This window comes from Lycorma delicatula, chromosome 4 (assembly GCF_047948215.1).
Source record: "Lycorma delicatula isolate Av1 chromosome 4, ASM4794821v1, whole genome shotgun sequence".
Classification (NCBI taxonomy): domain Eukaryota; kingdom Metazoa; phylum Arthropoda; class Insecta; order Hemiptera; family Fulgoridae; genus Lycorma; species Lycorma delicatula.
In genome coordinates this window covers 82,504,579-82,528,056 of record NC_134458.1, presented here as the reverse complement: position 1 = coordinate 82,528,056, position 23,478 = coordinate 82,504,579, and the positions used below count along the sequence as shown (strand labels likewise).

General features: G+C 30.1%; 1 protein-coding gene across 3 annotated transcripts in view; it reads right to left on the bottom strand.

Annotated features, from left to right (window-relative positions):
- Positions 1-20,723, bottom strand: part of LOC142322884 (mesoderm induction early response protein 1-like) — a 40,675-nt gene extending 19,952 nt beyond the window's left edge. Inside the window, exons 1-6 of one of the 3 annotated variants that reach the window (XM_075361975.1) lie at positions 20,435-20,723; positions 17,095-17,122; positions 12,277-12,422; positions 8,262-8,562; positions 5,802-5,872; positions 2,276-2,503 (exon numbers count right to left, since the gene is read on the bottom strand). In XM_075361975.1, coding sequence (XP_075218090.1) covers positions 2,276-2,503; positions 5,802-5,872; positions 8,262-8,562; positions 12,277-12,422; positions 17,095-17,122; positions 20,435-20,446 — 786 coding nt within the window. In that variant the 5' untranslated portion in view covers positions 20,447-20,723. Of the gene's footprint in view, positions 1-2,275; positions 2,504-5,801; positions 5,876-8,261; positions 8,563-12,276; positions 12,423-17,094; positions 17,123-20,434 lie in introns of all 3 variants that reach the window. The other 2 variants (XM_075361974.1, XM_075361977.1) reach the window with 2 other exon arrangements.
- Positions 20,724-23,478: the final 2,755 nt, after the last annotated feature.

Genomic DNA, 23,478 nt, shown 5'->3' with positions numbered 1-23,478 from the left:
TGGACGTCTTTCTCTACAGGATCAGTTTACTGCTGCATGAGCAGTTGCATAGAAAAAAGAATAACATAAAAACCACCCTTGCAATAAATAGAAACTTTTTGCCGAATTGGATTGTTTTATATACCTATGGGGTTCTTAATCTTGGATTTAAAACAAATCAACTCCTTTTATATATATATATATATATATATAAAGTTATGAATATACATAATTGGACAACCAGATGATCGAGAGTATATCTTTTGTATGCAAATGTTTAGCCATTGTACTGCTAGCAAATACACTCTTTCAATTTTTAAAATTGGTCATACCATTCTGGAGATATAAGTAAATTAAAAAAAAGTAATGGATAACTGAATGATTCAGCGTACATCTTTTTTATGCAAACGTTAGCACTCAACATGGTAAAAAATAAGCCATTTGAATTTTTAAAATTAGTCATACCATCTTGTAGATACAACTGAATTTTGGGAGAATGACTGGATAATTGAAAGTATAAAAAAAAAACATAAAAACCACCCTTGCAATAAATAGAAATCTTTTGCCAAATTAGATTTTTTTGTATACCTATGGGGTCCTTAAACTTTCATTTCAAAGAAATCAACTCCTTTCTTATATGCACAGATTAAATGTTTGTCATAATGACAAACAACTATTGATTGATTAATATGAACAAAGTAGTAATTCGCTGCTTGATTTATACCAAGAGGGACCTGAGGATCCCACATCCTCTGTCAAGATCGAAATATTTAATTAAATTGCATATTAGAAATTTTAAAATAAACCATGTACATGGTGTAATGTTTGTTACATTAAGGTAAAAATTAAGGAAGATATGTCTCATCTTAATATTCTTTACAAGGTGGTTTATATTAATAGAATTTAAAAGACAATTTAACAGTACAGAGTAATAATATGAATATAATAGCGATAATTTCAGTAAAATATTATATATATATTATCATAATGAATAGAAGCTTAATACAAAACCAATTTACACAGTAACAAACTTTTTAAATCCATGGATTCTTCATCAATTACAAAGTAGCAGGCAATGCTACTACAAGTGTTGCATATAAAATCTGATAGATGTCATAACTAATGCAATTAATTTAGCTGGATTACAAGTTTTATAATAAACCTATTATTTTGGTATATTAATAAGTATTTTTATAAACTATTAATTACAGTACACTAGGCAAAATGTTATAAAATATTATTAAAATTAAATTAGATTTGAAACTGTAATGAAATATTAACAGTTTTGCCGTAGATAACACACTTTTTCATTACCTATAACATTCATGCAATACAGTCTATTACTATGCATTATTTGTTTAACTGTAAAACTTGATAAATAATTAATCTATCGATATAATATCAATGCATTAATCAATAAAAATCTTCTAAGAAATCTACAGCAGGAAGGAAACAGTCACATATTTTTATTCCATCCACATTTTCTAAAGAAATTAAAAACTCAAGAATTTTCAGGAATTAAATGATTAAGCATCAGTGCAACTCTCAATACCGTCCTAACATTAATACAATTATACAAATGTGATAGCTAATGACAATAACATACATATAGGTCATCATTCCATGGATAGTATTGTGCTTGTGCGTGCGTGCTCACATATGCATGCATGTTGTGATGTGAGTGCTAGGTGGAGGATTATGTTTCTTTCATGTATATGAAGTGTTAGTTGGGACATTGTGTCATGAGAATTCAGTGGATCAGATATGTGTTGTGAGCAAGAAAATCACTCATGTCATTTTTCATTGTTTTATGTTCAATAGTTTATTTCTTTGTGTGTAATCAAATTATGGCGTAAACAGACAAAAATTAAAGCTCTTTCATACTTTGCGGTTTAATATTAAAATTCATTTTTTATTAATATTACAAAAGATACAGTCCATTCAAACCAGCAATCGAACATGCAATATTAACCATTCTAAAATATGTTAATATCTTAAAACCTTCAATGTTTTACTTATATAATGAATTAACAATTTACTTTACTCTTCAGAATGAACGGAAAGGTGTAGACTTGAGTGATACACCATGCATACATTCATACAATGATAATTACTATGCGTTTCCATTGTAACCCAGAATTCTTTATATTTTTGTGATTACAGATTAACTTCACTTTTTATTTTCAATCAACAATATATTTCTCAAAGACTTTATATATATATTTACATATTATTACAGTTCATATAATTTTAAATTGTAAATTCATAAAAAATAAAAAACAAATAAAAATCTTACCTGTTCATCATCTCTAATATGTGAATTAGCCACCAAATTACTATCAGCATGAGATGTACTAATAGCTAATGGTTCCTGGGCTTTCACTAAGTATAATTCAATTTCTTGTTCAGACAATAAACTCGGGTCCCAGAGTAATTTATCTTCATTTTCATACGGCAAAGCATCATCATACCTACAGAGACCTTCAGGAATAACAGCTTGATATTCACTCCCAACCATTATGGTCTTTAAAAAAAAATGCAAACAAAAGATTAACTAAATCCAATTTCAAGCATATCCCAAATTGTGAAATAAAAAAAAACATCATTTAAGTAATTGACTAGAAAAAACTGGTCGATATTCACATAAGAAGCCTTCCTTAAATAAAAATGTGCTTCACTCACATTCTTTATGTTAAAGCCATAGGAGCCGTTACACCAATGACTCAACACTTACATTCTTCCTTCAACTAATGGCTGGCTACACCAACCTTTCAATATTGATAAACAAAGCCAAAATAAAGTTTAGGATGTTAGTTAAAAATATATAATCTGCAGTTGATTAAAATGATTTGAAGGAATTCAACAATTCCATTTTATGTAGATTATGTTGCAATAACAACTACAGACATCATCGGATTATTTAAGGAATAGAAAGCGTGGCTTTATCAAACACCTCACTCATGAGTAGTACAGGATGGCAGGAAGTCCCTTTATGCTAGTTATGAAATAAAGGATAGGTGCAAGTAAGCTGCACCTATCCTATACATCTGTATGAGTTCCACCATGTTCAAAGCACAGCTGTATGAGCCTCCATGTTCGGTTGTTTGTCCACAACAGCCTATCAAGGATGATCATTTCAAATACTGACTGAACAACCTCTTGGAGCTGCTCATTGTTGATGTATCAGCGTTTTTGGATCTCTTCTTTTACAAAACCCCCAGAGTGCATTGTCAGGTAAGGTGAGATCAGGGCTTCTTGTTGGCCAAGCACTGAAGCCGGTAACTTTTCTGACCCATGTTCAATCCAGCGATAAAGAAAAATATTATTGAGGGGTCTGCAAACATTCAAAACAAAATGCACTGGAGCACTGTCTTGCTGAAACGTAATGATGTCAAAGATCTCTTTTGCTGTTAATTCTGGAAGTAACCACTAGTCGATAATTCTCAGATAACTGTGGTCATTAACTGCGCCATCAAAGAAATAAGGACCAAGGAGATGTTCAGCTGTCATCCCAACACAAATCATAACATGAGGCTGATGGTGTTTGATCTCCCCAAACAAGTAAGGATTGTTTTTTACCCTGAAAAAAGCCATTTCAGTTACAAGAGCTTTGACAAATCACACACTTGTCCGAGAACATGACGTTCTTTTAATTGCTTGCTCTTGGAAATCATTCAAGTAATAACTGATATACATTACAATCTAGAATCTTGATATTCACATCAATCAAGGTCATTGTTACTCAATTCATTAACTGTGACTTAATGAAAACATTTATCTTTCAAGTCCTTCCGCATATGGTCTCACATTGTCGACCTTGGAATGCCTAACTCTGAAGAACGTTTGAATATTGATTTCATTGTGATCGTTGAATCAATACCTCCACAGCAGCACATGTCTCAGCTCGAATGCACATCCTCCTACTGCATGGCACATCAAGAACACTTCCTGTTGCAAAAGCCTTCTTCTCCCATATCAGTAACATTTGCTGTGGTAGTAACGATTTCCTAAAATACATAAAGAAGTCATTCATAATGTTCTCCAATGTTTTACCAGTGTGTGGACATTCATGGACTCACACAAGCTAACCAACACTCTTCAACAGTGAACACACTTGTATCCACCAACGTTTCATACTCACTACAACTAAGGTCCCCCACCACGAATGAACACACCAGACAATCCCCACCAGACATCCTTCCCATCTTTTCCAGCAGCAATGAGCAATATCAGTGGTGAGAATTGGCAGTGGTAGAGCCTGATTAAGCTACATTTATTACAGTGTAAAGGGACTTCCTGCTCACCCAGTATTATTATTATCGAGGAGGAGGAAGAGGAAGAGAACACATTATAAAAGATACTTCCACCATAAGGATTATCATGCACTTCTAAAATTAACCTAGTCTGTCCAGTTCTGTAACTACAAGTGTACAAACCTTCCTAATCAGCTTGAAAATTCTGCAGCACCCATAAGACAGATCTCCAAAGATATAAAAAACAATTCCAATAAAAGACCTAACATCAAGAATAATGAGTAAGAATTGATGACAGACTCAACATAAGATATCAATCCAGTGAAGACAAATAATACACAAGTGCCTTTAAAGCAGTCAACATCCAGTAATGAAAAATAGAATCCCCTTTAAATATCAATTGACTGGATAGGGAATCTGAGATTCATTCATAAATCACAGGTTCATTCATAAATCACAGATTTATCATACTCTCTAGACATTTTCTTGAGTATTTAAACCAATTGCTAGGCTGCTAAGTTAAAAATTAAAGTCTGTCTCATTTAAATTTAATCTACAACAGGCTCCAGTTTACACAACAGTTACGCATTATTGTTAATATTATTATGGAGAGAAGCACGGACAAGCTCAACTATTCTAAGAGGGTTAATAATTGTAAACAATTAGAATTAACAAGACAAAGAAAAATAAAAAATAATTCACAAAATTCTGAAACTAAAATTGAATGTTCATTTTAGTTGGATCACAGAAAGGCAAATTTTTTACAAGTAAAGAAGTTAAAATAAAACAAAGTAATTACATATATGAACAGTATGAATGAGCGGAATCATACACTTTGTTGACAAACTTAAAGACAAGAGTAAGGAATCATAAGAGAAAAAATGAAGATAACTAAACAGAATATAAAAAAATTTAAATGTTTTATATATATCTATCTTTGTAATTTTTTAGAACTACATAATCAAAACTGATTGTGGAAAGATAACAGGGGTTAGCAATCAAATGTAGCAGACATCTACAAAGAAAAAAAATTTTCAAACATTTATTAGATTCATTATGCAGTAATATTATTAATATAGTGCATTTCATACTATTTTAAAAGTAATTACAAGTAAGTGAATATGAATATATTTTTGTGAATAGTGTCTGAATGAGGTGCTACGGATATCAGAAATCTAATCTTCAAATTTGAAATTTGTTTTCCTCAAATTTAACATGTGCATAAATCAGTGATTACCACATTCTAGTTAATAAAGTACTATCTGCTACTTTTTTTTACACAACTGACTGAATATGTTACTTCATTAATGAAGAGAGTAGATGTAGAAAGCACGTAAATACACAAAGTAGTCTGTAGTAACTAATACTATTTAAGAGCTGGTACAAACTAGATAAATGAACATAATCAAAAGAAACATTGAAATTTTCCCTGATAATGCTATTAAATAGAACAGCCACTAACATAATCACTCAACTGTATGACTGAAGTTTACAATAATCATAATATATAAATTATGTGCTTATATGGATATAAAAAATAAAAAAAAGTACAGTAAAAAAGAATTTCACCTTTTTCCATTCCTCTTCATCTGGACTATAATCATAATCCTCTTCTTCTTCTTCACTTTGAGGTCTCGACACTGCTAAAAGATCAGACAAAAAATAAAATAAAAATATCACATTAATCATGACAAAATTACTAAATGTACCAAAAAATAACCAACATCACTACCAAGATCTATTGTATGGAGAATGCTGACTAAAGAACAACCACTTACTTTTCACAGCATTTCATCCTAACTCAGCAAACAAATTTATTAAAATACAAGGGCTACATTAAGTAGTGAGAGAAACAATATCCAATTACATGTATATAAAGATTTACTCACTTTTATTTATTTTCTCAAAAAGCTATTTCTTTTGGATATAAGTAGAAAATAGTTTACAACAATAAATTCAATGACATGCCCCAATTTATCAATATATTAAGAAATATATAAACAATTTGCTTCAAAATCTGGTAAAAGTAACTGAAACTTCATCATAAGTTTTGTGCTAATTATAGTAATTATAGTTGTTAAAGTAAGTTATGTTTCATCAGCTGCTTTATACATATTGGAACACAAAAAACCAGAGTATATAAAGCAGCTAAACAAAAAATTGTAAAATTTTTAATCACTAAATGTGTTATGTGGTTTACTTGCATAAGTATTCTGCACCTACTAAATATGTTTTGCAAATCAGAATATAATAAATTAATACAAATGGAGAAATCTGAATCTGTTTTCAAACGTCCATACACCTAACTCTTTTAACGATTTAAACAAGCTAGCTTACCATTTTACCATTTAACACCACAGCAGTAGAATAACATGATGGTAAGCAGCACTTGGAGGCAAACAATAGACTGATCACAAAAACTCAACTGCACTGTAGAAATTATTGTTTGGGATTGTTGCCAGTCTTAAGATAAATTTCAAAGCTCTTACAATAATTTCTACCTCTACAATCATTAATAATCACTGAAAACACTAAACTGATTTAAAATTAACCTGCTGTTATTCAACATTTATGCATCACACTAATGTACATGATGACTCATTGGATACATAAGCACAATAGCTTAATGTAAATCAATCATGAGATGGACTCAGGGGCATGCAATAACAACGGTTGCACCTGTGTCAGGGTAGGATGTCAACATCTCAACAAAGACCATATCTATGTAACGAATTACATAACTATTTAATCACCCACTAACAAAGACTAATGAAATTTTTATTTATAGTAACTTCAATTTTTTTTTTTTTTTTTGGTTTTAGATTTTCTTCTTCACATAACATAAAACAAATGAATTACACATAAAAATCACCAACCAAGTTCAACACATGGTTTAAATTTTGTTAATTGTATTTTCTGCATTAACGAGGTGTTCTCCAGTACACTGAAAAGCGTTAATCGCATTCTCACAATATATTTTACCTGGGTTGGTAAAAAATAAACTGGCATTACTGAAGTTTAAGCTCAAAAACCCTTCAATCAACAAAATTTCAAATTTTGTTGATATTTTTCAGTGTGTTCTACTTCCAAAGATGAGTAAAAACAACCAACAAAACTGAAGTAGTCTGAGCAATTCATTATTTGTAGCAGATCTATAAGTAATGAAAATATGAAGTGCTCGACAATTAACACAAAATTAATTCACAAAGAAAACAGAGGTCCTATTTTAAAACACTGTTTTGGTATTCATTCTGTCCATTAGTTTGTGACCTAATTACTATAGAAAATTAATATAGAAAGTATGTAATAAAGTTTCTAGCTATTAGGTGAAACATGTCTAATGATTATTCACAAAATTTTCAACTTCAAAATTATGATCTCTCTTAGATAGGGATGAAGGAAAGATGTAGTAAAAGTAAGTTTGTGTCACCAAGCCACCTATGCTGATAGGCTGAACATGTGGTCTCCCTTTCTCTCCTGACATTAACCACCATTTCCCCCTTTTTACGTCTCTCAGTGGCTACTTACATCAAATGCATAACTCACTTCACATTTTACTTCATCTTACATCAGTTTTCATTCAAATTAAGTTTTATAATTTTTCTCCTGGATTCTGCATTTACAAAAAGAATTGTTCTATACAAATAAAATAAAAAAATTCACATAATAAAAGTTCTCAAAATTGTATTTTGAATCTATCTGCTATTATATAATTTTTTAGGTAGGTTTAAATTTACCACTTCTGAGAAGAGGTTGAAGTGGTAGCCAACTACCACCCAGTTTCTACTGCTGAAATCCACTATATAATTTCAAGAACAGAGGTAAATAATAAACAGCAAACAGGCGAACAATAAAGACATTTAATCAGTTTGTAAATTTAAGGATCTATCTAACTTGCCTGTAGAATATTAGTTCAAAGTATAAAAAAAAAATTTTCAAAGCATGCACATCGGACAATGTTGGAGTTTACTCTAAGGCTGACAATAATAAGTAACACTAGAAAAGCTAAAACAAGTTATTTTGACTCACATCTGAGGGGTCGAGAGCTAGCAGAAGGCACTGCTTTATCAGGAGGGATATCTTCATAAAGTTGACTTAATTTTGATGGCTCACTTTTATTACCATCATCTTCATCATCTTCCTCTTCTTCTTCATCACCCTCTTCAACAACATTTTTTTTAATGCTCTTGGAATCCTCAAGCATCTTTTTTTCTGTTTCTTTGCATTCTGATTCTACTTCTCCATGTTCAGAAGAGTTTGATTCATTTTCTTCACTAGCATCTGTATATCCATACAATGCCAGCAATTCTTCTAGAGGCATATCACCTTCCTGCAACAATATAATATTACACAGAATATTAATATCAAAATGATATTCTTTAAACAATAATGTGAGTTATGTAAATTCAAATATATAAAAAAATTCAATAAATTTTTAATTATAACATACACTTTTTCAAAAATTTCTTACCATTTTCTTCGATTAAAGTTTCTTTTTGTTAAAGTACAACTATACAGTTTTAAATAGATTTAACAGATATTCCACCTATAGATAAACTGCCAGTAAATTAATAAAAAAATTTTCCACAATCAGTTAAATATGTAAAAAAAAAAAAAAATATTTTTTTAAGATTTACCAATTGCTGATTAATTGCTTCTTGGTATAACAGTTATTAACATAAAAATAACTATTATCATTTTCTCAAATTTACCACTTATTGATCAACTGCTTCTTGATATAGTTATTAATATCTTAAATTGAGTAAAACAAAAAATTTGGAATTTATATTAAGAAAGTAACAAAAGCTGGAGTCATGGATAAGACAGTAAATGGTGCTCCTTGTAAGTCGATGGTCCCACGACAGCTGGAACATCTTGGAGAGAAATATTCTGGAAATTGAAAAGACTTTAGTAAGATAAAATGCCAGTTAAGTGACATACAACAAACTGGTTGCCATATGTCACCAAAGTTAAGAAAAATGGGTGCTGTTCACTTTTTGAATTTTTAACAGCTTATGAACGAAGTAGCTTATGGCCCTTTAGAAACAAACAAATGAAAGCTGCAACATTGTTCCAAGGAAAGGAACAAAATAATAAACACATATTTTATAAACAATATTATTAAAAATAATTAAGGTAAAAACATTTTTTAAAAATATTTTTTTTAAAAATAGGATAAAAAACATTAATAACTTTAATTTCTTTCTTAAACAAAATGTTAAAATCTGCTAATCCACTCTAATGTTCAGGTACCTCAAAATGGTTAAATGAACTCCAGACAATACAGTTAATGTGTTAATATTAACAAATTCGTACTTAAGATTACTACAATTTGGAGTTACTATCTGAAATATTTAGAAATATATACCCTGAAACAACTTTGTTATTCACAAGAACTAACCGTATGTCAACAACTCCAGTCGGACAGTAGTGGTTGTTTATACAACTACTTATGGTTATATTGTTTTATAACTGAGTCAGTAATTTTTTTTTATATATATTTCTTTCTTTAAGAAATGGTAAGATCTTTTCAGAAAATTTAGGAATCGTATGAAATCTTCAATGAATTTTGACTTTCTTTCTGCATTTTTAACTCCCTTTATGCCTTTAGCCATCAGGTTATGAATTGTGACAGCTGTAACAAATCAGCACTTTAGTTTACTCTGATGACAGATACAATGAAATTCTTAAGAGGAAACGACCTTAAATAGGAGTGCAATTTATTACGTAAAAAAAATTTATTAAGTAATTTAGGACTGAAAACTTTTATCTATATTTTAAAATTAAATATTCTGATAAAGTAAATATTATCAGTTAACCTAGCGATTTAATTTGTAATAGATTTGCTAAGTATTAATTATTAAAATTATTATTAGTGTTATTTATTTTTGTGAAGGCTGTTATTATTAGTGTTTGGGTACTAATTCAAAATTTAACTGTGTAAAATTTGTTATTGGATATAATTCTGAAGGAAATACAAAATATAAAGTTACTACAGGTTGTTTTATTACCTTGTTTTATTACTACCATGATTTTTTCGTTTTTGCAACTTTGATTGCTTATAGCTCAAAAACGAAGTCATTTATTAAGAAACAGTTTTTACCACCATTTTTCTCATAGAATCTTACATTGAAGTCATGTATTATATGTCCACCTCAATACTTAAAAAAAAAAAAAAAAGTTTGATTCAATGTGGTTGATCCAAAATGGCAAACAAAAATCTCAAACAACATAAAAATAATAATTTTTGGAATTATGTAGAGCTACACTTGTTCCTACCTCCTATTATCCTTCAGTTTTGAAATATGAAGCCATTTCCATACTTTAATGTCACCTATATAATGACTCACCCTTTAACAAGATTTCTTTATAATGGAAAGATATCACAGGCCTGTCTGTCCACCCATCCATTTGTGCATGTTTGTATAAAAAAAACAAAATGCAAATATGCTGTCTCACATTTTCTTTTTTTTTTGGCTGTAAATAGTGTAAACGATTTTGAAAATTTAATACTTTGATCATGGCATGATCAATTTTAATTAAAATGAATCAATGAAAAATGACTTCTGTTGATTAATATAATGAAAAGTACAGTATACAGAATCTAAAAGCTGTTCTATTGTGTAATATTTCCACTCTCTGGTTTCACACCCAGTATAAAAATTAGAATTATATGCGAAAGTCAATTAAAAATTCAAAAAAAGAGAGAATTAAAGAATTAGTTTATAAACAGCGAAACAACTATACACGTTTAATACACAGTTTTAATTTATTATAAATTATGATTCGTTTTTCTTATAAAAACGTTTTAAAATCAGTGAGAACAGATTTGAATGCACTTCAGAGAAATACTGCTTTATAATCTCTCTGGATGTTTAACTACTTAATTACCTTTGTCTAATCATTCACTTTCCCATCATCTTCATTATGAGCGATGTAATCTATTACAAATTTTAAACCTCATGCAACAGGATATGGGAAAATAAAATTAAATCTATTTAAAATATTATATTATTTCCTGTTTTTTTTTTTGTTTTTTTATCATAAAAACATAATACACTGAAAATATATCAGTAAACCATAAATAATTAACAGTAATGTTTAAAATCAAAATAATGGCATTTTTTTAATTTGATAAACATGAATTGCATTGAGAAAATTACATGTTATATTAATATGCTGTACATCTTTCAACACCAAAAAAATAACTTATTCTGGCTGGATATACAAACAGACTTTAATTGTAGTTCACAAAAATCAGTTTCATTGGTCTTAAAAAAGAAATAGCATCATAAAGCAAACCTATACTATATAAAATCATTTAACAAAAAACAAAGGACCTACAATTCTTAATTTTCTCTTGATTCCTAAAATCCAGAAAAATGATTGCAAAGAAAAACTAAAAAAAAAATAATATGAACAAAATTGTTAAACAATGGTGCTTGAAAACAGAAAGAATATTACTTTCTCATAAGATATATATTCTATTTATACATTCTAATTTACTTTTCATGATCAACAGTCAAAGACCCAAAGACAGTGGCGGATTTCTAAATAGGCTAACTAGGCTATAGCCTACGGTGGCAAATTTTCGACGGCGGACATTTTTTCTGTGGCCACTAAAAACAGAGTATCAACTTATAAATAAGGAATACTTTGTATTCCTTACTTTATTACCCATTATTAGTTTTGTAAGAAATATAGCATAGGCGGCGGCCTACAGGTGGCACTTTTGTAAATCCGCCTCTGCCCACAGACACACTCTAGTAAGAATTGGCATAATGATGTAATACTAATACAATAAATAAATCTTTGAACAACCATTATACAAAGAGATTTTACTAAAAAACAAAAAGAATGTGAAAATAAAGCAAAATTTTTAACTTTATTTCATACAAAAATAAATCTTCATTGGCGTGCACACACACTTACATGCATACATACATACATATAAAAGTATAAAACACTAAAGACAAAAAAAAAAACGAAATGATTGTGAAAATAAACAATCTCAAATAAAAAGAGAAGGGTGGGATGGAAGTACCTTCTGTAAACTAGTAAGTTCTGCCTGTGGATCCTCTGTAGTTTCCAGTGCTTCTTCTTCATCTAAAGTTCTTTCATCATCGAAGTCATTCACCATCATTTCTACAGGAGGATTAAACTCCTTATCATTAAATTTAATCCTCTTTGCTGCAAAACAATATTTTCCAGAGCTCAAAATAAATTTAAACTTAATGCACCCTCTATGAATCAAAACTCTGACTAAGTATAAATCAAAACACATCTTTTTTTCAATTTTCTTCTAATGTTAATAAAAATAAAAAAAAAATTGGAATCTAAAATATTCATCACTTCCTTCACATCTCTTCCCAGGGCTGTATTTACAAGGCCTATATAAACTGTAAAAACTAGTTAAACAAATCTTTGAACTATGAGTGCTTTATTATATAACCTTTCAGTGCAATAACAAACAAAATGTCACAACTTTCATCTACAATCCAACCATACAAATAAGCTACACATATACTACAATACAACCCACACCTTCAAACATTTCATTACACTGCAATCTCTTAAATCACTCTGTAAATAAATTATAAATTCACAGAAGTATTATACATTAACAACAATACTTGATAATTTTAAATTATCATCTTTAATATAACAAAAGAGAAGTTCCTAAAGAAATCATGAAGAATTACAGCAGACAAAATTAGACATCAGTGAAGTTCAAATGCACAATAAAACATAAATCATCTTGCCCATTATTTACCTCCATTAAGCCTTTATCTGTGCATCTACATTTCACTTTCATCTTAATTGCTAGAGTTACATTTCCCAATATTAAGATCCACTGCCCACCTTCACAATATAATCTCTCTTTTTTTATTTAGCCTTCGGAACCACAGTAAGCTATTTCATGGAACTTTCTTTGCAGTGAATGAGCTTCAAACTAAAGCTACCTCAGATAGTTAGACCTATCACTTAATGTGTCACATGCTGTAGAATCATGCTGAAAGTAAAAACTGAATGAATGAATTGCTCATAAAGTTTCTGATAAAATGAAGCCTTTGATGAAGTTGTTTTGTTAATGTAACATAAGCTAGTTTTGCTGAAGGAAGTTTACAAGGAATGACTGAATCTCGCAAATTTAGCATAAAAAATACAGAAAATATCAAACATGAGGAAGTAGACAATGAAAGTTCTGGAAAACCTGAAGATAGTGTTTAAATTTTGTTGGAATAAAAGTTTCTAAATTTGCATTTAAAAAAGATACCTCAGTTGAATTAGAATGAAATCATTCTTAAATTGTCATAAATTAAGACTGGAGTACATATCTTGACAGGAAATTGATTTCTGAGTCGACTAACAGAAGATTATTTTTATTAAATAGTTTAGTAACCAGAAAGCATACACAGTAATTAGCATTAAATTATTTGGTCTTTTTTTTAAATTGAGTCATCATTACACTTTCACGTGAATAAAATCCAATTAACTTTTTAAAATATTTTCTTTAACATTTTGAAAAATATGACTGCCCACACTAAATTTTTAAATTTTGAGAAGCCAGTTCTTTACTTCTTTGAATGTATACATCTTTTTTCAATTTAAGTATTTCTTAACTTACTTCCCAGTAACCTAGAAAAAAAATGGAAAGAGAAGACCTGGGAGAATCCATTACAAAGACAAAATAATAACATTTTAGTTGATAAAGTACAATGTAGAATCTGACATAAACATCATGCTGATTTCTCTCACCTTCGTGCATCAAAAGTCATCACTCCATTGATGACCCAACACCCACCCTCTTGAAACTAAGACATAGTTTCAGAACATTATCAGAGTTCAAATTTGAGAAAAGACAAATAGATGATTAATTATAATTGAAAGTTTTTGTTTTAATTTCAGTAATTTTTTTTTTTAATTTAAAAAGTTTAGTCCTGTATTTTCTTATATTTCATACAATTATTTTTATGCATTATTTCAATGATATAAAAATGTTTAATTTTTTGAGTATTTTACAACATTACTCTGAAGATGATCATTAGACACTGAAGGTGCTAAATAATTAAATACATTACATTGTAATAAATCGACTCAATACTTTATAGTTTCATATTTTATTTAATCATGTAAGAAAGTGTTAAACAAAGAAAAAAAAATTACAAATAATTATTAACATAATTCAGTAACATGCATTCCCTTAAACATCAACCTTATCAACCTTCTTTTCTTCTTTCTTTTCCCGTTTAGTCTCCAGGAATTACCGTTCAGGTATTACTTCTGAGGTTGAATCAGGATGATATGTATGACTGTAGTCTTGTACAGTCTCAGTTCGACCATTCCTGAGATGTGTGGTTAATTGAAACCCAATCACCAAAGAATACCGGTATCCACGATCTAGAATTATAGTAATTGAACTATACCTGATAGACAAGCAGAAATTTATTCTTCTTTTTTTATTAATATTTTCTATTTACTATTCTACACGGCAGTACACAGTAAGTCTGAAAAGTTCCCGAACCAAATTTCTGTAGTTGATACAAGTAGTGCCACCTCTCGGCCAACTAAGGAACTACATAGTACGATGTCTGACGAGTGTGTGTAGAAAATTTCATCACGTTTCGTCACTCCAGTCTCGAGTTATATTCGGTCGCGTAAGTTGTGCTCATGTGACCTTGTGCGAGCTCGCGACATGAAACAGAGAAGCCCGATAAAAGTTTGTGTTAGACTTCAAAAATCTTTCGTCGAACATGATTCTACGATACACCAAGCATTCGGTGATGAAGCCGCATCTTGTACTACACATATACGTGATGGAAGCGGTTTAAAGACGATAAAGAGTAGTTGGATGACGACGAACGAAGTGGGAGGCCGTCAACAGCTGTTCACGACGAAAACGTTAAAAAAGTTGGCGCGCTCCTGCTCGAACAACCTCATCTTACCCTTCGGGCCATAGCAGAAGTGCAAAACATCGGTAAAGATGTGGTATGTACAATTCTAACAAAAAAAAAAGAACCGCCGAAAGGTGTGCTCTCGTTTCGTTCCACACTTCTTGACGGAAGAACAAAAACAGGTGCGTCTTTCTTGCGTTCAAGACTTCGTTGAAACTGCCGATAGTGGCCCGAACTTTTTGCAAACAATTGTAACCGGGGATGAAAGCTGGTGCTTCATGCACTATTCACAAACAATGCGTCAATCCGTTGCTTGGTCGAGTCCTGGAGCACAAAAACCGGCGGAGGTCAGGCAGCAAAAATCAAAAGTGAAAACGATGTTGATCGCATTCTTCGACTCAAAGGGTCTGATTCATCATGAATCTATCCCAACCAGTCAAACCGTGAATTCTAAATTCTATTTGGAAGTAATGAAACGCCTGATGCGTCGCATTTGTCGAATCCGGTCCGAGTACCGGGATCCGGGCAGTTGGACTCTCTTTCATGACAATGCCCGGCACACATGGCAATTATTTTAACAATTATTACGGCGCAAATCAAATCACCGTCTCATTCCACCTCCCTATTCACCCGATTTGGCTCCGGCAGACTATTTTATGTTTCCGAAACTCAAGTTGAAGATGAAAGGCCGCTTTTTCGACAACATTCCCGCCATCCAAAAGGCTTGCACGAGCAGTTGAAGGCGACCCCACTAAGTTATTTTTCCGGAGCGTTTGACGGACTCTACCGGCCTTGCAACGAGTGTATAACTAGAGAAGGGTTCTATGTAGAGGGCTGATGTGAGTAAATTCATTACATTTAAATCTGTATTTTTATTTAATTTAGTTCGGAAAATTTTCAGACATACTGTGTATGTACACGTGGGATATCTACAGCTAAATATGTCGTAGCAAAATTCCAGCAAAAGATATACTTTAAAAAGGGGAAAAGTATAAAATCACAGTAGATATCAGATGAAAGTGCTACAGTAGATATCAGATGAAAGTGCTACTTTGCATAGCCTTCACACTGTATGAATAGCATTCACACTGTATGAAGACTAGTATATGGACTGATAGCTGGTCTTCTAGCTCCAAACCTTCCTTCATATAGTCACACATTACATCTAATTATGGTCACTAACTGGTAAAATAAAAACATAGCAGAACAGGAATCCATCAAACAGAATCATGATTGAGTATGGTATAAAATTAAAATCACTGATTCAATATGCTCAAAACTGGATAACAACAAAATTACTCCACAAAGTATAAAACATCCAAACAGTGTACATAAGATCACACTATAAATATTCTTTAATCCAGTTGCACCACCGTTAAACAATTATATATTTTTACTTAAAGTATTTAAATCATAAAAAAATAACTTTACTTGAACTGAAATCCATTATGTCGCCTCAAATTTTTCTTTCTTTTTCCTGTTTACCCTCTGGGAATTACTGTTCAAGTATTAGTTCAGAGGATGAATGAGCTTGAGATGTATGAGTTTAAATGAAGTGCAATCTTGTACAATCTGTTTGATCATTTCTGAAATGTGAGGTTAATTGAAACCCAACTACCAAAGAACACCGGTATCCATGATCTAGTATTCAATCTGTATAAAAGTAACTGATGTCACCTAAATCTACATTAAGGCAGATATGAATAAATGGTCAAATTTTGTTTTTGCTTTTTAAATGAACAGAATGGCTTTTTTGAAGACAAGATTAGAGCAACTTTATCTTAAGACTATGCATCTTTACCACAATCTGCTATTAGTTAGTGTTCTAAAACAATCATTTTTACAATTTTTAAAAATGAATTAATGATCTTGAATTAAAAAAAAACTCAAATTGTTAAAACGACTGGCATTCTAAGAATATTCAAAAACACACACATTATGTATAAATATATTAAATCAATAAATACCTGCACTGCACTCCTCCATCACACCCAACTGTAAAAGAAATTAAAAAAAATTAATGATACAGACATCAAACAAATTTGAAAAGAATACCTAAAAAATATAAATTTATGACACTATACTTCAGTACATCCTGAATGCATACCAGAACCGTATAAAAATCTTTAAAACTTTACGCTTCTCAACTCTTTACGCTTATAAAGTATATATAATTTTTATTTTCTTCAAATTAGTTAGTGAAAGAACCCAATATCTTGGTTAAGGTAACCAAAATTGACCATTTTTAAATTTTATTTTATTTTATAATTTAAATTTATATGCTGTACCATTAATACCCCAAAATTTTTAAATAAAAACATTCATTTTTTACAAAAATAAATATTCCTCTATTTGTTTAACTAACTTTTATAAAACTTTCAGCCATTCTTGAATATATATTAAACAATATCAAAGCTCAAGTTTTTCACTCTTGCATCAACTCACATTATATCTTATGTTTTTTCCAGGAAAAAGTATTTAGGATGTGGTCCAAAAGAGTATTAGATTTGAAATGTGTCTATTCATTTAGGACAACACTACTGTGTAGGTAAAATTATATCCCAAAACTTAGTTGGGGCAGTGAATATAATAAATATTGTTTTGCAACGGAAAATGTGATAATCTGTCACAGAACTACATTGTCTACCAGTCTTTCTTATGGGCGAGATGCATGTTAAGTATCTATGGAAGAAAAAAAATAGCAGCAAAAATAGCTTTCCTGAGAATAGTGATCTTTACTGTACATTTTTAAATATATTAAATATAAAATATTAACTTTATATTAAAAAAAAAATTTTGTAACTTGTTTTCTGAGTGTAATCTTATTTCAAATCCATTTCAATAACCTTTTAGCATAACTCTTCATTTGTATAAGAAAACCCAGTAAAAAATAAATGAAATATCCATAAAATGTAAACAAGGACAAGATGATTTTTCTGTTCGATCAATAATTCACTGCATAAGCTTGAAATTTGTCCATTACAATAGCAAATGGAATTTTTGTAGCGTATGACAATTGCCAAGCCTGGCTAGGATTTAAACCTGGATGAATATTCACCAAATTTTGACACAGTGTCAATGAACAAGCCTCTGTTAGAAACATATACCATTAATGTACAAAGTATGATGGGATTTAAGGATGCAATTGACTGTCTAACCATGTTTTTTATGAAATAAAAGCAATCCCAAATATGATGGTTAAATTAAAATATTACAATTAATTTTCATCTAAAAATTACACTATAGTACCTTGCTACAGTCCAGTTCGCAACAATATTGCAACAAGACACAGGGCTCAATTTATGTAAACCCTCCTTGCTACGTTATAGTAAGGGTTCTACTGCACTAAATTCTGACTTCATTTCCTTACTTTTTACACAGTACATATCTTTTCTTTACCTACATTTTTTTGAGTTTTCTTCATAATTTTTTGCATTTCTATACATTTTTACTTTCTAAATCCATCCTTAAATTGTAATATATCTGTCATTTCCATGATGACGGTTTCTATTAAATCTTACTATTCTTTATTTGTCTTTGACCCCGCTACATATTTTTGGCGGAGTGCCAATAATGTATGTATGTATGTGTTGAGGGAGGGAGAGAGAGAGAATGTGAAACAGACAAATGGAAAACTGAAACTGGTATTTGGACTGTTACATCAAACCAAATAGTATGATTTACAATCATACAATAATAATTTAGAGGATGTATTAAGAATAGATAAGGCAGGATCAGAAATACTTACCTTCACTGAATGGAATTAATAGGCCTGTATACCTATTTAAAAACAAGCAAGTAATAAAACATAAATAATAAAAATAAAAGTAAAAATATTAGTCAGCAATATTTCTAAATATTCAGTTGGTCTGATATACCAAGTTCATGAATCAGTGTTACAGTGAACTGTATGTGTTCTGCTTAGTTAACATTACCTTTAAAATTTTAGTTTATCTTTAATTTTGTTTTATGTAATTGATTAGGCAATTTAAAAAAGTAGTTTTTTTTTGTTTTGCTGCAAGATATTGTTTTTCAAAACTTTAAAAGTGATGCTTTCATACTTTCAAATAAAAAAATGGACGACTTGAAAATTTAATGTTATACAATCCTGATAAATTTTAATAAAGAACATTTGAAAAAAACATATTTCTTTACGGATTACACTATCTCTTTACAGATCTCTATCAGATAAGTTCTCTTATTTAGTAATATCTCTTTATAGATAACTCTAACAATATTCAGATCATTAAAAGCATACATAATAAAACACTAGTAATATCTACATTGATTACAAGTATAATCCTCTAATTTGTAGACATCTGCACTAAATTTTTGGTCTATTTGTAGGTTTTTATAATAAATCTTAAGTAATAAGAGTGTTTACTTTGTTTTATTATGTTTCTCGTAAGAGTGTTTAGTTCAATATCAGTATAAAACTACACAATTATATTTTGATTCTAATGCATAACTAGTCTAACAGTGAAATTGGTAAAAAAACTAGGAAGCATAATTATTATCCTCTATTGATGTACTTATTAATTTATTAAAAACTAACAGATCAAAGAAAGCAAGGACTTTGGGATAATCTACACACATTTCTATGTTTAGAAATTCAATATTTTTTGAATAGTAACTTTAAAATAACTTAAAACTTAATGCAAAAAGATTTGAAGGATTGCTCCTGAACTTCATAATGAAGTAACTTTGTCAAATAAAGGTGCTAACAGGCTGTTCTACCATACTAAAAAATAACACCTCAACCCCTTCCCAGTTTTTTTACCTATCTTTCTTTCCTGTTCATTTTAAACAAAAAATACTTCATATAAACAAAGCATACAGTTTAGTTCTATAAAAAAAAAAAAAAAAATGCTAACATTTGTCATATCATGAATAGTTTAGAGACAATTAGAAACGAAGACAAGTTATCATCTTCACTAAGTTTCATTGCATAGAAAATCTATAGTCTAAATATGTTATGAATTAAGGTAAGCAACATTTAACATAAACAAAATTACATTATAACATAAAATAACATTTTACATAACATTTAATTTAGTTAGGGCCTATAGAATTAATAGTTTTTTAAATAAAAATGGAGGTTTGATGATATTTCCATAGAATAGAAATGCAAAACTCATTCAAAAACTATGCTCCCAAATAACAATAATATTGTCTCCTACAAATGAGGTTTTCATATAAATACCAATCAAGGCAAGTTAAACTGGCTAATATACAAGTTAAAATAAACATAATTTCATTTAAACGTAAAACTAAATGGTAATGTAACAAAAATAAATAAATTCTTACCTCTGTCATCATGAGATCTATAAAAAAGTCATAGAATATTTTGTATTAAAATATACTTAAGGTTAGTCTAATAAATTATCACTCAAATGAAACCAATCTAAAACAAGTGATCGTAATCAAACAATTATACAACTCGAAGATACACCTAACAATGGAAGCAGCAATACACTACTTATAAACGTAAAAATCTCAAAATTACTTTTCAAACTTCAAATTTTAACATTAAACGAATCAGAAACAACAGCCATATTTGTTGTTGTCGAACGACCTGTTAAACACTATCTGTAGACGGCAGTCTCACCGCGCGCTAAATATAAAAACAAGACAGCCATTAGAATAAGAGATAAGAATTTTGACGTAACCAAAACTCCTTCTGAGTCAGGTCGGAAACTATTCGATAGAATAATAACACGAGTTGAGCTTATATTGATTTAACTAAACAAAAGTTTGAACTCACATAAATATATAAAATGAAAAATTGTAAACAAAAATTGGCGACGTCCGTGGCGGAGTGGTAACATCTCGGCCTTTATTCCCGAAGGTCAAGGATTCGAAACTCATTCAGGCATGCCATTTTTCGTGCTCTAAAAATTGCCATTCAATACTCCCACGCACAAGCTTCGAGCTTACGTGATGAAATAAAAAAAATAGACTCAAAAGTTCAATTAATTTTAAGAAGTTTTTGTCAGCAAAGCACCCACACTATGATTGCTATTGTTTACCTTCATTGGCGCGGCCGACTTTCCGTTTTAACGTTAACCAGTGAAGTTAAAGTTGGTGTAACTAAGGATCGTCGTAAGGTTCTTTGGGATTATCAAACTCATTCGCTTATTTTTCATGAAACAAGCTCAATGAAATTAATTTTTGAACTGTAACAAAACAGACTCTCTAGACAAAATTAAAGATGTAGAACCATTAAACATTAAAAAATTAAAATTCTTTGAATGTACTATCCCCGCACCAGTTCTTAAGCCCCGAGAAGAATGTAAGCATAACACTTCGGTTAAGCTATTTAATTAAATAAAAGTTTAACTGCTATACATCATATTATTTATGTCTAAATATACTTGTGCTTGATTTTATATATTTAATTCGTTTCTTACTATTTTCGAACTGCTAAGTATAGATAGTAAGAATAAAACAAAATATTCTAAAGTTTCGATAAGCTTAATTAAATCTGTAGCTTTGCTATGCTTGAAAAATGTGAACTTAAATCCTCTTCGGATTATTTTAACATTGGTCGAGACAAGTCTCTAAATACGTTTTATTTTCTCTCCGGATCCCCTTAACTATCGATACGAAGAAATGTGTTGTCTTTCTGTAGACCTTTTAACATATAAATTGCTCCTTTTCACGATTATTCATCACGCTTTTCCATAGCTGACGTAATAATTTTACGCCTTTCGGAATAAATCACTTAGTTACTTTTTCGAGAAGAGATTTAAATAAAAATAAGAATCAAACTAATTAAAGTTTAAAAAATCATAACTAAATTACGATTAAAAGTACAAATTTACATACTTAAAATAAATAAAAAATTTATACAGTTATTTTGGGACTACAGTGAGGGAAAGAAATGCAATCTGTGGTATCGATATTTTGGAACTGTAAGAAACTATCTACATAGTAACTCATCAGACAGACAGTGATTTCAGCAGCCAATTATAAAGAATTTAAAAAAAAAATTAAATGTATAAATAAGTAAATGATAGTAAGAAAAAACAAAAGAAAAGATAAAACAAAGTAAATACGGGAAAGGTATGAAATTCCATGGACCCCTGAAAATGGGATCATGTCTTTGGAACATTTGGATTTATTTATTTATTTTACTGAGTAATTTTGGAAAGGTTTAATTTATTTTAATCAAGTAAGTATTAATGGTTGGTAAGTTTTTTACCAGAATTGGTAGACAATAAGCTCTAGAAATAAAAATTGGTTATCGCTTCTGGCTCCAGAAGCGATAACCAATTTTTATTTGGAGTATATCCACTACTAGGACACCGGTATGCAACGGAAGGTTTTTAGTTCATAATTATTTACCTAAAGGTTATCCTCTGTTATCTTCTTACTTCTGTTCTCAGTTTCATTTGTAAATACGGTGCAATCAAGTTTAAATTTTAACATTTCAGCCAATGGTTTTTATGGAAACAGAAAAAAGTATGCAATCAATATGATAAAACTTTCATCTTTCTTGGGTTTACATCAATGATACCGATCCAGGATTTTTATTTGATGGTGTTTGTTTTAACTGTGGTTCCATTCACCATCAAAATAAAAAAAAAATAACTGTACACCAGTTAGTGCATCTAAAAGCCCACTCTGACTCTTTTCAAGTCTAGATTTATCTTACTTGTTACTGAAAGGATATTTTGGCAAAATGAAAGAAGTATTATGAACCACAAAGTAATTATGCTTGCTGACTTCAGTATATGAATCATTAAATGGAGAAATATGAATTTAGAATCAAAAATTCCCTTTTACTGAAAAATAAGGCCAAAGCAATGTTTTTTTTCCATAAGCGCTGTTTAAGTTCTAGCCTTAAATAGTATAACAATCATTCCTTGAAAAAGTAGATCAATCTTAGATCTAGTACTGACAACTTCTGAGGTTGAATATGTTCTCTTGATTATACTGAATGATCCTCATATCCCAATAAAATCCTATACCCTATTATGACTGATGTTTATGGAGTGATAAAAATAAGGACCAGAACAGGATTACTGTACTGCCAATTCCCATAGACTTAGAGCTGTGAAGCTGCTGAAGCCACACAGATTGGAACCCGATTTATGATCCAGAAGTTGCTGTTTCTGAATAAAATACATATATTTTATATTATAAATGTATGTACTTTTTTCTAAGGAACTGATCATTGCTTTAAAAAATAAAAACAAATTTTATCAGAAATTCAACAGAAAAGGCTTACTAAGAAATTCTCATTTCTTTGAATTCCAACAAACGTATTACTCATATGACGTAGGATCAGGCAGTCCTGAGAAACTAAGAATAAATTGAAATTGTAACTGGAAAATTTAAAAATATGT